Source organism: Sphaeramia orbicularis, chromosome 19, assembly GCF_902148855.1.
Source record: "Sphaeramia orbicularis chromosome 19, fSphaOr1.1, whole genome shotgun sequence".
In the NCBI taxonomy this organism is placed as follows: Eukaryota; Metazoa; Chordata; class Actinopteri; order Kurtiformes; family Apogonidae; genus Sphaeramia; species Sphaeramia orbicularis.
Genome location: NC_043975.1, coordinates 29,353,060 through 29,369,903, shown reverse-complemented (window position 1 = coordinate 29,369,903; position 16,844 = coordinate 29,353,060). Strand labels below are relative to the sequence as shown.

General features: G+C 37.6%; 1 protein-coding gene across 1 annotated transcript in view; it reads right to left on the bottom strand.

Moving 5' to 3' along the window:
• Positions 1–16,844, bottom strand: part of atrnl1b (attractin-like 1b) — a 110,892-nt gene that overhangs the window by 73,904 nt on the left and 20,144 nt on the right. The window contains exons 14-19 of the mRNA XM_030163213.1: positions 15,642–15,774; positions 12,784–12,971; positions 11,297–11,510; positions 10,435–10,626; positions 5,058–5,291; positions 2,922–3,059 (exon numbers count right to left, since the gene is read on the bottom strand). Of these exons, the coding sequence (XP_030019073.1) occupies positions 2,922–3,059; positions 5,058–5,291; positions 10,435–10,626; positions 11,297–11,510; positions 12,784–12,971; positions 15,642–15,774 (1,099 nt within the window). The remainder of the gene's footprint in view (positions 1–2,921; positions 3,060–5,057; positions 5,292–10,434; positions 10,627–11,296; positions 11,511–12,783; positions 12,972–15,641; positions 15,775–16,844) is intronic.

Genomic DNA, 16,844 nt, shown 5'->3' with positions numbered 1-16,844 from the left:
ACATTTTTCTCCCCTCTTATGAGCGCACAAGGCTAACACTTTCCCTTCGCTTCTAGTCTTCGTGCTATGCTAGGCTGCAGACATTTTCAACATTGAACCGAACACAGAGATGAAATTGATATTGATCTAGGAAAGATGGTAAACAAGTGTATTTCCCAAAAGATTGGCTCAAAGTAAGAGATCTGATACATGATGGAGCAAAAATATGGCCCCACAGATAGTACACTACGATACCCACCAGGCATGTGTGCATGGAATATAAACAATGCTGTGATGGGTGTGTGAACAAGGAGTGAATTAGCTCCTTGAGTGCTTTGGCACCCTTTTAGGTTTGCATTTGCGGGGCAAAAACCGACCTCTTCTTTTCAGTTCGCCGAGCTTTAAAACACTGAGAAGGTGTATTACAGAGGGGTCACTGGACACGGTTTACCCCCAAGTGCTAAACCTCTTTCTTAGCACATTACGTGAGATGGCTCATATGAATATTTCAGGTGACAGCATTGCTTTCAGCTGGGTGTCCTGGCACTTTGTGACCTACACTTCCTGTTTTTGACAAGAGGTGATACACAGACTTTTTTTTTCCCTGTATGGATTCAATTTTACCATTTGGCAGCTACATTAGATAAGAGGTTTCCTGAACTGTGCATAAAATGGAGTAAATATTTAAAGGGGTCATATTTTACTAAATCCACTTTGTTTTTTAACTTTATTTTTATTGTTTGAATTCTGTACAATACAAACATAAGGAACATTTGGGACTTTGTGACTAACAATTGGTTTTAGTAATGTGATGCTGAAATGAAAATTGTCCATTTCTCCCATTTATCATGACACTGCTCTTCTTGAGTCCTCAATCTATGGGTCAGAATCACCATCTCAAATATTCCATTTACAATTTGTAACCAGTCGGCTAAACCCACTTTTATTAGTCTTTGGTACATTTATTTGTGTTTTTGGACCCTAATAGTTCAGAAAGTCTGAATTTGAACCCTCCAGGTGCTGCAAAGCTATTTTTATATTCATTTTGGCAAAAATCGAGTGGATTTCTACAACCTGTTTTAATTCCTTCTTAATTTGTTATGTCTATAACTAGTTACGTCACGACATTAGCACATATAAGGTCAAGACTTTCAATGAACATTTCTCCGAGTACGACATAATTGTTTGTCAGCAGCAGCAGTTGTAGTCCATACTGAAAACATGTCCAAACTTTGAACTGATTACCTAAAATATTCAGTTGTTGGTTGTATTAATGAACACAAGTGGTTGAACGGGACAGAGCAGCACAGTCAACAACCTGGAGGGGGTGGGGCGTGAAGTGGCTCATTTACATTTAAAGGGCCAGCGCTCAAAACCACCTTTCTGGTGTCATTACTCAGAAACAGGGTTGAAGATGGACCTGTGGAGTTGAATTAATGAAGAATTCAGACCCAAGCATAGCATTTACAGTTTATGTAGACCACAGGGAAGTGTTATAAAATGCATAATTTAATTTAAAAAGGCACAATATCACTCCTTTAAAATAAGACATGAATCCACTGTATATGTATGTAATAATGTCACACAGCCTAATGAATCTGAATCACTTTGTCTTGAGGCTCTAAAAGACTAAAACACCCCCTCCCTCCACACATGCTCATATGAGTAGTTTCACTTTACAGGACACTGCTATTGCCTATGTATTAACACATGCTATATGAAACCATAAACCTCGAAGGTGTGTGCATATGTGTGTCCAATGTGGAGTAATTCAAACAGCGGCCTACATGTAATCACTCAGGAATGCTATTCATGTCCTATAAAGAAGAGGAGTGTGGGATAATCTCCTCTTGACAAGAAGGCTCCACTACGGACCTCAAATTGATTTAATAAAGAGACACTCTGAGACCTTTATCAGATGCATATACAGGCTTGTTACATTAGATTACTTTCCCATTCTTTGTGTTTGCATACATCTCACATATTAAATTCAATGAGCGTTATGTGTTTGTGCTTTAAAATGAGAATGCAGAGTAAATAATGGGTTGCTTTCACTCAAGAAAATGTATTCAGCAGTAGGTATGAGACACATAACAAGTATGTTTCATGTGTCATTCAATCCTCCAGTCAAAACAGTTACACAGCCAAGAAAAGACTCCACACTCTGAATCAGTATACATCACTAAATACTAATTACTATGTTGCTGCTATTATATTTTCCAAAATGCTAATGTTCGGTTAGTTGCTAACATGAACATACAAGTAAACAAATTCTTTTTTTCTCTGACGCTTGAATTTATGATCAGTTCACAGTGAAAAGAACAGATCCTTTGACCTTCAGCTTCATCTGCAGCACCCACAGTAAAACATACTCAGTCAACTCTCACTCCCACGTCGGGGGAATCAGGGTTAATCTTCACAGTTTGTTGTCTGTGGCAAAACTGGAATCCCATTTAATTTACCAGAAATTCACCAGCAGACACTGTTTCTTCCATTATCTCTTTAGTTGTTCTTGTTACTTCCACATATGGATTAATATTGTAATTATTTCAAACACGTCAAAGTATTTTCAATACACAATAGTGCCATCTATTGGTTATGATGGTGTAATACTGCATGTTCATCATAACAGGCATTTAGATGTAGCAATCAAGTCACAGTAATTCATCTACTTGCTCAATGAGTTTTGAGATATATGGTTTATAGCATAAATAAGACAAAAGAAATAATGTCCTCTTTATAAACATTCAGGATTCTTAACTAATCTGTTAATCTGTTGTTAACTACAATGACAACATTCTGTATAAATGGATGTAGATGGATAAAAGATCATTCTAAGAAGGTTCTGAGTTGTTTTATTCATCAAAATCATACAACTAATAAATCCACTAAACACCAGTCTTGTCCACAATTGTTCATTTCTGTGACGATGCTGCACTCACCCTGGCATTTGCCTCCATTGGTTGGGTCTCCATGGAAACCGGGCATGCAGGTCTGGCAGTGAGGACCGGTGGTGAGGTTACGGCACTGCTCACACACACTGCCGTTCACACAGGTGCTGTGGCCGTTGCACTGACATGCTGCGGGAGAAACAATGGGCGGTTACAGATTCATGCGATGGCAGTATTTCAGTTCATTTTCCTGCTTTAATTATCTGTAATTTAGAAGGGTCTCATATTTTGAAAGCAAGTGAATATTCATTGGGGATGCACCCCAATGCACTGGATGGCAGGTAGCAAGTAAGTAAAAAGTATAACTTGTTTTTTTACAAAAGCCTCCAGTGATATATTTTCATCTGCAAGTGACACTGCACCTGTGATTTGTGAATATATTTGTTTTTAAGTCGCACAATTACTTTGATAAGCTTCCCTGTAGCTAATAAACAGCCAGAAATTGACACCAGCCCAACACATCTTACACCTAGGGTTGTTATGTTATTACTTTCTAGAACAGCAACACCCACTGGAGCCATCAGAAGGCTTTGTGTGCCATGTCATATTAATTATAATATGGCATGGCACACTAATCAGGCTTGTTTTTCAAAAAACTTGAACACAGCTGAACCTACAAGCTGAGCAACTGAATAGAAATTAAAATCAGAAGTAAAATTAAACTTTTAAAACTCCACTACTACACTTTTTAGCTCTGTTACCAAACATCAGGATAAGGGGATACTCATCTTTTTTGACCGCCATCTGACATTCTAATAGTGTATGAGATCCCATCAGCTAACTCTGACGATTCAGCCACAGAATCAGAGTGCAGCCGTTCACTTTTGTTTCAGCAGTGCTCTACTGAGCTCAATATGCTACCAAGTACTTGTTGGAGTGTCCTGCCTGAATCACCAGTGGCTCTTGTTGTGTGCTGACACTAACACAGTGGGTTTAGTCTGCTCATGCTTACAACACTACTACTTGTTACAGCAGTAGCACTTAATGACAAAATAACATGTAAACAGAATATTGACATCAGCTATTGGTCAGATTATATGTACCAAGAATGTATGGGTGCTGAACATCCTTAAATCTTTTACAATTCTTCCTCTGGGAGTGGTGTATCAAAATGACAACAGTGACGAAAGACTATATAGAGCAGTGTTTTTCAACCTTGGAGTTGCCTGAAATTTCTAGTAATTGATAAAAATAAAAACTTACTAATAAAAAAAATCTATGATGAGTTGAGAGAGACAATCCCAATACATAAAAGACATGACAAACTCTGAAGCTGAAATTGAAGCACTGTGGTACTGTTTATCTTTCAAATGTTCATTGTGGTTGGTTTAAGATGCTGCAGCTCTTTCATAATTCATAGTTTGAGTTCTTGTTTGTTCAGTATTAATTGTCAGCCTTGTAAATCCCAGCTGGACTGACTGTACATATCCTCTATTCTTACTTTGTGCAGTAATCTCAACCTGGTTTTTCTGCCTCCGTCCATAATAATATACATTATATACACTAAATGTCATCTAAAATTAACATTGGTTTGCAACATAGTATAGCAAACTATTACATGATCAAAAACAAATTAATTTTAGCAAAAAAAAATGTCTCCCTTTTAAATGTCTGGGATCGTCAGAAATTTGTGATGTTAAAATGGGGTCACGAACCAAAAAAGGTTGGGAACCACTGATATAGAGTAAAGGATTTTCATCTGCTGGCCTCAGTTTTAAGTCTAAAACAGTGCAACAGACTGATAAAATGATCAGCATATAAGATCTAAATTAAATTATGTGAATGATACTAAATACTTCTTAAGGTTTTACACATTATTGATACCATTGAGCCACTGAGCACTCCTCACATTCTCAAATTACAGCTGGAAGTGGGTGTATTATCATCTTACATGACGTGGCTGCATGGTCTTGAGCTTGATGAAAGCATTAAATGGCATACTAGCATAAGATTGCATGAAGTCAGTGGGGAGGGATTAGTTGCATAGGGGTACGGTAACAGGAGTCTCAAACAAGAACATCTTTTTAAACTTAAGACCTGACAGTCAATAGGTAATCTCTCGCACCGATATAGTTCTGGTATATGATCTGTAATTTCAGTAAACCACAGAGTCAGTGGTTTCCTCACCAGGGCAGTGGATGAAAGCCCATTCGTAGCCCTTGTCTTTGGGGCAGCTGCCTGGCTCGAGGCTCATGTCCTGGGTCTGTCCTTGCTGGCCCTGCTTGGCCGGTCTCTTCATGGGTCCCCGGTAGGAGCCCTCCATGCACAGCCCCTTCCCTGTGCTGCTGGGGTCTCCGCACCATCCACACTCGGGCTGCTCCAAGCACTGGGAGCAGGTCCGGAAGCCTGAACAGTTCTGGGCTAAAACACAGAAGAGATGAGTGAATCTCTCATGTTTACTGTCCCTGTCGCTGCAGCCGACTTTGATTTAGCTCGGAAAAGATTCAACCTTGTTCGAGATATAAAACGTATTAAACTATCTTTGATTACATTTTTTTCTAACGCCTTTCTTTTAATTCAAACATTTATTTACCAGCCTTGAAGCTAAAAGCATCAAACAAACAGAAGCAAACAAAACACCTCTGGGGATTTAGCCTTTTTAATATATAGAAACAAAAACATGCAAACCAGATAATGAAAAGTGTGTGATGAGCACAGTCTTGACTTGAAGGCTAAAATGTTATGTGAGGAGAGGCATCTCACTCTATACTCTGAAACCCAAAGGAGCGATGCCATTCTGTCAGCCGGGGGACAACACACAGGCTACTAAATTGCTCGACAAGTTTCAGCCTCCCCACTTGCCTGCCAGATAGACACTTTAAGGGTGAAAACGCCACCACTATTATAAAAGAGAAAAACACTGAGTGCTTTTACCTCAGTTTATGTCAAACAAATCTCGGGCTATTCTGCTAATGGATGTGAAACCATGACGACGCAAGAGCAATCAGCACAAAGTAAGGCCATTTAAGTTTGGACGTAAGTGGCAGATTTCTTGGACTCTACCATTGTTAGAAAAAAAGGGGTCGCTGTACAGTGGCATTTTGTCTTATCCACATCACAAAAACAAACTATAACCATAAAGAACTATACATGTCATAGCTCATCGAGTTGGACACTTAAATCGGTGTGTGAAAACGTGAAAAAGTAATCTGACACTGCAGCTGTTACATGAAGGGGATGGTGGTTATGCTTGGGTATACACAGCATTACACGTCTCCAACCAGTGTACTTATTTATGGAAGCTTTCAAGAGCATTTAAATGTAAATGAGCTCAACTTCAAATTTGTCTGCAGTTCAATCGGAGCACAAATTACATCTGAACATGACTGTGGAGGTGAGATGGAAGGAGATGAGGACGTATACGATCAACTGACTGTACATCCTTTTCACTATTTAACGGGGTTATATCATCGCTGTCTGGTGGAAACCTCATCAATTTTTGGTCTTTTTTTGGTCATAAAATTATTCTATTGGTCAGTCTTCATGTTGGCCTGACGGTTTAAGAAATGTTTAACCAATGAAAAGTGGTAAACATGGCTTGTGATTACATCTCTTAACTCCATTAATTTATTTAGAATATACATCATTTTTCCAGTTTCCTGAAAACTAACCATTTTGGACATAAGAGGTTTCCACCCAACAGCGACAATATATAATATTGATATTGAAGTATCAACAAGAGGGTAAATAAACCTACAACAATGTATGTATTTACAGACTCATCGCTCACTGACGAAAATGTGAAGATCATTGTTTCAACACATAATAACAAATAAAAAATAATAAATAATAGCATGAGTCAGTATATAACTGAGGGACTTTTGAAGTCCATGGGCTATATCTTGCATACATCTTTATTAAAAGAAAAAAAAATAATAATAATGTCTTTTTCTGTTTGTTATGATCATGTCTTTAAAAATTCCATTCCATCCCATTGTTGTTTCATTATAGAAACAATCACTTATTAATAAATGATTAATAAAAAATTAATAAATGACTGGATATACTAAAATGTCAACTAAATAACCTTTCAAATTTAATAACAACCACCTTCTATTTAGCTAAACAATAATAAAATGAGCTGATTCAAAAATTGTTTTGAGTGTGTTCTTCTTATTAAGTTGAGATAATCATGACAAATATTTCTTTTTTGCCAATATATCAAATTTTAAATTGAAAATAACAAATTGTATCTGTGTCCAGAAAATCACTTTCATCTAAGTTACCCATCACAAAAACACCTCTGAAGGAAGTGTGTTAATTCCAAATCACATGACCTGCTTCACATGAGGTCATTTCCTCCTTAAGAAAGCACTGGCAAGACTCCAAGATATGTTCTTTCTCCTCTTTCTTAGTTATTTAATACAAAGTAGTGTGTGACTCAAGTGTGTATTTATCACACTCTTATGTCAACAATGTTACTACAATATCTTTATAAATAACTTTCAGTTTCAATTTTACTGAGTTGTATATATGATATTCAGAAGAATCTTTCTGTAAAAATGCCATGTGGTGTTATGGTTATGTTGTTTTTAGGCCTGAAAACAGCAAAAATGTCAACTATACCTGTCAACTATGTTACCCTGTAGTCCCTCAATTATATATATTGACCCTGCTGGTTAAAATAACACACATTGCATTATAGCTCCATCAGCTTAGCTCTATTTTTAGGTCGAAAAAAAGATATAATGAGCTCACAAATCACATCAGTTTTCCGTGTGTTTTTTGTTATCAATAGCTGCACTAATGATCTGTTTTCTCAGTTTAGTCTGAATCTGACCAACAAATGGCAAATAAAAAACAAAACATAGCTGTATACCTTCATAAGCATCATCATCAAAAAGGAAACACTGCAGTTTCAGCGTCAAACCTTATTCTTTGACTTTAGAGCTGTGTCAAGTGAAAACAACAGGATGACTGCAATTTTTTTTTTTTTTTTAAATCACCCTCTCGAGGATAAAGCGCTTCAGAAAATGACTGACTGACTTTGTGAAAGGGTCACCATGCTGTATAGCAACATGAGATGCCTGCATTTGCATCCATAATACACTTAAAATAAATATATCTATCACTATATATCAAAAGTAACAGCCTCTGAAGATCTGGACCAGGAAATAGGGTGAATAAATGCACAGAGGGAACAATAATTGCTGCAAATCACACAGATGTCAATATATGTACTATCCCAGGACCACCGCCTTTGCTTAAATGGGGTGGGAGAGTGCGTGTGTGTGGGGGGAGTAATCTGTGATGTAGACAGAGATGGGAGATTCACAGAGGTCGACTAGTCATGTGTCAATTGGGCTTTTTTTTGGCATAGCATCAGAAATCTTTATTCTCTACTTTAATGATATATTTAAGTCATTTTAAATATTTTAAAGTACAAATACAACATAAAGCTCCTTCAAAGCCTCCTGTTGTTTACTGCTTTATTCCAGAGGCTGTTTCGCTGCTTGAAACACATTCTGTTTGAAGATTATCGATTAAAGCGACAGCCTCCCTGCTCTGGTATTATGTTTTAAATATCTGAGAGCAAGGAGAGCCAGATCTGATCACAGTTTTCTTTTAATCCATGATGGTATCAACAACTAACAGTCTATCAAAGAGGGTTCTGTAAGCCTGTGCTTTATAGTACGTCGTATGTGTTTAAGTAGATTCTATATCTTCTTACACTTAACAGGTAGACAATGAGTATCTGAAAAGGCCTCTAAAACTCTGAATTTTGCTGTGTTAATAAAATGTATAAAGGTAATGGTGAACTTTAAAAATTATTCATCACAGTGACTCATTTTTACCAACACCAGAGTGTGAATGTGAGAGTGACTGAATAATGGATCAATAATGTAAAGTGCTTTGGATGCCTTAAAAAGCACTATAGAAATCTAATCCATTATTATTAGTATGATTTTACATATTAAATAATAAGTAACAGGGATCTGCTTTGATTTTTACAGCTGCCTTTTGTAACTGCAGGCAAAGAAGTGGCAAAATGGGTATTAGAAGTACACAAATAGAAAACATTAAATCAGAGGCAAGTACACAGCAAAATGGTGTAAGGAAGGAGGCAAAGTCGACTCGACCTTGCGCTTTTCTGTCTAAATTAAACATAACTTCAAGGGATTCGAAGCACCATGATGAAACAGACAGACAGTACTCCTGCCGCAGATGACCAAGGGTCTAGTTCGGCTTTTTTGATCCGAGGAGATACACTCTGAAGCTGAAGAGGTGTGTTTGATTATTAATCGTAAGACTGGTGCAGAAAGTCAGTTTCTCACGAGACTAACTTATCTAAACTAACTATATAAATTCAAGAATATTCCATTCTGGGAAGAACACATTCAAAACAGCCTGCTCTTTCAAAGTGTCCCTACAGACTGTAGTACTGCTGTTTAATTCATCCTTGGTCTATAGTTTTAAGTGCATTAATGCAGTGTGCTTAGCCTAAAGCACACATCCCTATACACTCAGAGGTAGAAAAGAAGCAAAGTAGCTGAGATCAGTCAAGACAGAAGTGGTGATTGAAACTTTTGAGGGTGAATGTGAAGCAGCAAAGTCAAACAGAACAAACGTGAAGCGAGAGAAAGATATAAAGTGCTGAGTGAATTTATAGGATAACCTTCTGTGTCCTTTTTGGCCAGAAGGGACAAATCCTTCAAGACAAAATACACTGTGTACTGAAACGTCTCTGAACGTCTCTGAAACCTAACACCAGCTGACACAAATGAATTTGAGACTGTACCCGTCGGCCCCCTAAATTTGTTACTCGCTAAACTGATTTGAGATGTTTTTATGTTCTGACACAACTATGGCTATAATTCATACATCACACACAGCACCGACATTGACCTTCACATAAAGGAGCTTTGGCATCGGCTACTGTGCAATCAAAACAGTTTCACCTCTGCGTTTCAGTGTCTACTTAATCTCATTAGGGGCATAATTATAAGTTAGAAAGTAGACCTTTCAATAAATTATGGGGAAGGTCCTTTATATGACTTGTTAGTCTTGAATGTAAAAGACCTAGTAATGCGTGTCTTATGGAGACTTTTAGCCTGGGTAAAGATAATAAGTAATTACTTGGTTTTACATAAGTGGATGGTTGCAACGCTAAAAGCAAGCCACCATTTACATTATGTGCAGGTATTACCATTATGCTCTCCTCTCATTTACAGAATGAGCTGGTAGTCTGTTCCTTGATGCGTGACGTAAAGCCAGCTAATAGTAAAGAATCCATTTGTGGCTTGACCAACAGGGAAATCAGTTGGACAGACTATATGGGAGGCTAATTGGCCATTACAAACCCAAAACACCTTCTAAAGCCAATCACAGAAAACTAATACTGTTTTCCTTCCACTTCAGGCTTTTTCCACCTTAAACTCCTATCTCTCAGTGATGAATTATCGACTGCTTACAGAGGACAGTCTGGGAAAGTTTATTGCTGGTCACCTAAATGCCAGATTTCAAAGCAGCCTTATCCTGATTGGGTTCAGTTAAAGACACTTACCAACACAATCTCCAGTCTGCCACTCCAGACACTGGCCATAGGGAAAAGAGATGACATAGGCGGTGGAGTCTACGCAGCGCTGAGTGCTGCTGCACCACATACACTCCATGGCCTGGCTGGTACAGTTGGCACAGTTGGTGTGCAGTGAGCAAGGCTTTTTACAAGATGGTCGGGCACTCGGATTGGGGTTTCCTGAAAAGGAAATGACATGCAGTTAAGAAAAGAATGAAAGATTCAAGATGAAGCTAGAATTCCCAGCCTCTGATAACAATTCCAGCCATACTTTACATCCATGTCTATCCAGACTGACATAAAACCCATGGTGAAAACTTACAGAGATTTTAATAAACTGTATAATTGTATTTTTCATGAAAATTGACAATATCATTATATTGATATGTACGATTCCAGTCAGTCATTTCCAGTAAGAAATGTCACCAGAACTAAGCTACTTAACTTTTGAGGTCACAGTGAAACTGACCTTTGGATATAAAATGTCATCATGACATCATTTGATCCCATTACACATCTGACTGAAATGTATCATATTTTGCTTGTGAATTCTTGAATGTCAAAACATCAGCTTCATAAAAGTGTGGCTGATGTTTGACCTTTTTGTAGATGTCCACACATTGTGGAATTTTTTCATAACTGATGTATGCATTTTAAAATTGGTATATTATGGTTTTGTAGGTGAGTGTAAATGCAAAAGTTGAATAAATTTCATTAAACCATTAGAAATGAGACTGACATACAGATATGCAATCACACAAATGTATACACACAACATAATGTATCAGGCCACAGATGATGGCGGCATGGAGGCATCAACACTGGTTTACAAAGTGTTTGTGTCACTCACCAGCAGCTTTTTCACAGATGAGGCCATGGGCAGTGGCGGTGCATGGATTGGCCCTGAGGCCTGATACTTGGGGCTCCTCCAGGTATGCACAGAAACCACTGTCACTGGGCTCACCAGGAAGCCAGCGCAGGCTACTGTTGGTAAAGGGAGACATGTCCTCCCAACCCCAATATGACACGTTGATCTTCCTCAAGCCAACCCAGGGAGACAGTCGCTGTGGGCACACAGCAAAGGATAAACAAACATGAGCCAGAAAAGTCACTGGGTATTCACATGACACCCCTGCACTCAACATCAATTTTTTATGTAACTATGACTCTCCTTCTGCTCCATTATACTGTTTAAAAAATGAATGGTTACAGCATTCACATCTGGGAAGCAAGAATGCCATTAAAAATCTACTGAAAAATAATTTCACAGATATGATTACTTATTTGCCTTCAGGATTCAACTTTTAATGTAATGGAAAAATGATGGGAAATGGTATGTCAAGGTTCAGTTTGTAACAAACAGATGAGTTTCAACTCAGTACACTGACAACAAATGATATCCTCATCAATACAGAAGGCATGACCAAACTATAATTAATGGGAGATGCAACAATATATTTGAAAATTCCAGAGAGGTTATTTAGCTGAGGCAACAAGAGAAGTTGAGCACTATTTCATAATTTCCCTTAAACAGCCGAGACGTGAAGTAGAATATTGATAGTGATATTTACTTTTGTTAACTGCTATTATGTTTTGAGTTATACTTAAAGAGTATTCCTTATTTTAATGGGAGTAAAAGTCATTACACCGTACTATACAATGGGCAGAAGAATCAGCATTACAGACATTCATAAATGTTTATATGTATTTTACCTTTATAAAGAATGCATTCAACTGAGCAGAACACATGTATATACATATACTATAGCATGTAAAGTGTACACGTACAGGTAAATGTATTTATATTCCATACACTTACACTACTACAAGACATAAAAAAAAAAAAAACTAAAGTGAGGTGTCATCACCGCAGTCTTGTCTGGTATCTCATAAATTGGACTATGTGACTATGAAACTGTCGATTTCTAACAGCTTTGCAGTCAACAGTGGTGGCACAGACGGGTAAAAACAAATTTGATGAAAATGGTTGAGAGAGGGAGAGTGATACCAGCTAAAGTATGAGCGGCAATCAGACAGATAACAGAGTTGTAGACAAGCACAACGCTGATCAGCAGAGAATCATCTCAGAATACATAACTCATCAGGGTTATTGACAGGCTAGTGGAGCAGATAACCACACCCTGTTCTCTCTCCATTTAACAACAAATCACAGGCTGCATACCCAATCAGATAGGACTTTTGGGACACAAGAAAATGTTTTTGCCTGAATCTGACACGCAGTCAAAACAGTAGGCATGTTTACCTAAAATACATGAACAAACTATGAATACACTGCATTCTCAGTTTTGTTTCCTTCCGTTTCATTATCCTGTTTACCTTTTCTTGCTGTTGAAGCTTCTTCAGCTCCTCAAGCACAAAGACCACTTGTTTCGAGGTGGTGAGTGAAGCAATGTTCCCGTTGAGGTTTTTGCAGTAGTGCTGAGCGTTGTCATAACTTTCACGGCTGGAGTTGATCCTCAGGCAGGCCTCCCCCACCTGGCTCCAACCCTCGCTGCATCGCTGGACTGGAAGACAGAAAGAGCATGACGACATGATGATGACACAAGGCCAAAGAATGCAAAATACTAAGATTTTACTGACAGCATATGGTAAGTATTCTCCTTCATCTTATACAGTCAAAACTAGTTTGACAAGCCTTTTTGTATAAAATAAGAATATGAAATCTGAGAGAAATCTAATCAAAGGGTTGGTTCAGATTCTGTAGAGTGTGGTATGAGATACTTGTCTGTAGTTATTGTGTTACCCACAGTAGATGATGGCATGACACGGGTTTAGAAAAGCAGACAGCACTATCAGCATGGAATTTAAAAAAATATCTGCTGTAGACTGGGGTAGCTACAAAAGTATATTTGCAAACGCCAAATTTTTTTATAAAGTTTAACCCTTTATAGGGCACTCACTGAAATATTCTGAAATTTAAAAATTCAACCCTAGTGTGTTACTGGACATCATCATCTACCTCCTCTTGCCATAAAAAATCCAAGCACCACTTGCTAAAAACTAAACACATGCAAAAAAACAACTGTTATAAGGTCATAAACTTGCAAAAATTATTCATATTCACAAATTAAATATACGAAACTACATGATTTACAGTGAAAAATGCTAAATACAGAGGATAATATTATACTAAATGGTGATAAATCATTTCAGAAAGGTGAAATAGAGATAAAAATTCATTTGGAAACAGCCACAAAAGTAGCAGCTGGTCTTTATGGGTTAAGGTTGTATTTAGCATAATTTCTCTTCCTATGACACAGAATAAACAAAAAACTGAAACAGTTACATCTTCCTCAACAATATCACCGGCCTCCCTTGACAAAAACATCATATTTAGTCTGAAGAAACACAACCTGGTGGTGATATAACACTTTACCACACCAAGGTAAAATCTTAATGGAAATCAAAAGGATCCAGTAGCTCTGAGGAACATTTCAGGGCCTTAGTTCCGTTAGACCACCTACTGTAGGTAAAACCAGAGGTGGGAGGATTAGTTAAGTCACACTTAAATGACAATTTTTATGACTTGAGACTTACTTGTCTCGCACTGATGAAAGACTCATGTTGACTTATATTTTATAGTCACCTGACTGGAATTTTTTTTGACTTGTGGGGTGGGTAAAACACAGACTAAGAACAGGTTCCTAACACAAACCTACTTAAAAACTAGTCCAGTGGTTCCTGACCTTTTTTGGCTCGTGACCCCATTTTAACATCACAAATTTCTGGCGACCCCAGACGTTCAAAACGGAGACATTTTGTAAGCTATTACTCATATAATAGTTTGCTATACTATGTTGCAAATAAACGTTAACTTTAGACGACATTTATTCTATATAATATATATTATTATGGATGGAGGCAGAAAAGCCAGGTGTAGATTACTGCACAAAGTGAGAATTTGATTTTCCTTGGTCAGGATATGTACAGTCAGTCCACCTTGGATTTACAAGGCTGACAATTAATACTGAACAAACAATAACTCAAACTATGAATTATAAAAGAGCTGCAGCATCTGAAACCGACCACAATGAACATTTGAAAGATAAACAGTACTACAGTGCTTCAGTTTCAGCTTCAGTTTGTCATGTCTTTTATGGATTGGGATTGTCTCAACTCACCATATATTTTTTTATTAGTAAGTTGGGGTTTTTTTTTGTTTTTTTTTTCAATTAATTACTAGAAATTTTAGGCGACCCCATTTGAATTCCAGGTGACCCCACGTAGGGTCCTGACCCCAAAGTTGAAAAACACAGAACTAATCCTTTAATAGCAAAACCTGTGTAAGGCTGCGCAAGTGTCTGTCAACAATGTGCAATTATTTGACTTGTCAGAGTTATTTTCAGATGCCAAAATGGCTGTTATTATCAACTTCATAAATATATAATGGAGGAACATATAAATGCTGTAAGTATTGTAGGTGCATGCATCCAAATGTGTACGTGCATGAGTGAATTGTGTTAAGAGGCCCTTTCAGGCATCAGAAACGCATCACACACAAATATGATTTGCAGCTCCCACCACTGCAATGTGCCCTGAGGTAAGAGGGCTTCATGAACTGAGAATTATGGATCAAGTGACAGCACTGCTTCTTCAGATTCAGCAAGCATCAACGTTTGAGGGGTAGGGGGTAGATGGTGTGCTGTAAACTAAATACGCTGCCAGACCTGATAAACAACATCAGGATGATATCTGGAATGTCTCTGAAAACCAGACGCTGCATTTACACCACACACACGGTGACTGAGGGAAAAATCGTTCTCAATGTTTATAGATTTTTAACTGCATGTGAACTGGTCGAAGTCGCCTGATACCGATAGTAAAAATCAACAATTCCTTTAAAATTCTCTTTAAAAATGCGTGTCAGGTTCAGACGTCAGTGAAGACATTTTGTTTTCACCACATCACATCAAATTTCACAGTAAGTGGCTTTTCTTTGTTATGAAGTGCTCCTTCTCATCAATTCTCATCCATGGCATCAAGGATAATGTTTAGGTACAGTTTAAGTGCTATACTTTAAGTATCAAAGAAAAGCCTTTTGATTCTGCACATTCTCTAAAGCCTTGACAAGAACAAACTGAAAGCCTGACAATCTCCACGGACTGAATCCAAATCACTCTTGTTGTAATGTACTGTACACAGAAATATGTTTGTGCGTCCAGTGTCTTTCTCACCGGGTAAAGCGTGGCATTCGGACTGATTCTGGTCCCACTGACAGTTGAGATTTAGCGAGCAGCTCTTGCAGTTGGCAAGCTTGCTGCACACCTGCTCGTTCCGCACCGGACACTCTGTGAAGTTCTTTATGTTCTATGGGTACAAAAGGAGAGAGCAGACATGAGGAAAGGGGTTACATTAGATTTCATTTTAACCCATAAAGACCCAGTGGTACTTTTGTCAGTTCCCAAATGAGTTTTTCTCTATTTCTACAGGGTGGGGAAGCAAAATTTACAATGAACATTTAGTTTTTTCTCAGCAGGCACTACGTCAATTGTTTTGAAACCAAACATATATTGATGTCATAATCATACCTAACACTATTATCCATACCTTTTCAGAAACTTTTCCCATATGAGTAATCAGGAAAGCAAACGTCAAAGAGTGTGTGATTTGCTGAATGCACTCGTCACACCAAAGGAGATTTCAAAAATAGTTGGAGTATCCATAAAGACGGTTTATAATGTAAAGAAGAGAATGACTATGAGCAAAACTATTACGAGAAAGTCTGGAAGATACTATTAAAGAAGCATGGGAGAAGTTGTCACCTGAATATCTGAGGAACATTTGCGCAAGTTTCAGGAAGTATGTGAAGGCAGTTATTGAGAAAGGAGGACACATAGAATAAAAACATTTTCTATTATATAAATTTTCTTGTGGCAAATAAATTCTCATGACTTTCAATAAAGTAATTTGTCATACACTGTCTTTCAATCCCTGCCTCAAAATATTGTAAATTTTGCTTCCCCACCCTGTACCTTTCTTAACTGATTTATCACCAATTTTTAAAAACTATTATCCTCTGTATTTTGCATTTTTTGGTGTAAATCATGTATTTTCCTATATTTAATTCACTTGATCATGTAGATGTTCATGAAAACTCAGAGTAAATTCAAAGTTAATTATATCAAAACAGAGAAAAATGAAGAAAAAGTTCATTTTCAGCAAAAATATTGCTAACTGAATGTAAAAACAAGTGTCTCCATCCACTGTCATTGATCCAACTCCATAGGTTTTACTGGTGAATCAAAGTTTTAGAAGATGATGGTGTTTTGCTACGGAGCCTCTGAACGTTCAAATGGGTCATATCTGATGACCATGAATAGATGACAAACTGTATTTTACACCAATTATTTACATGTATTGATAGGATTAGTGGATCA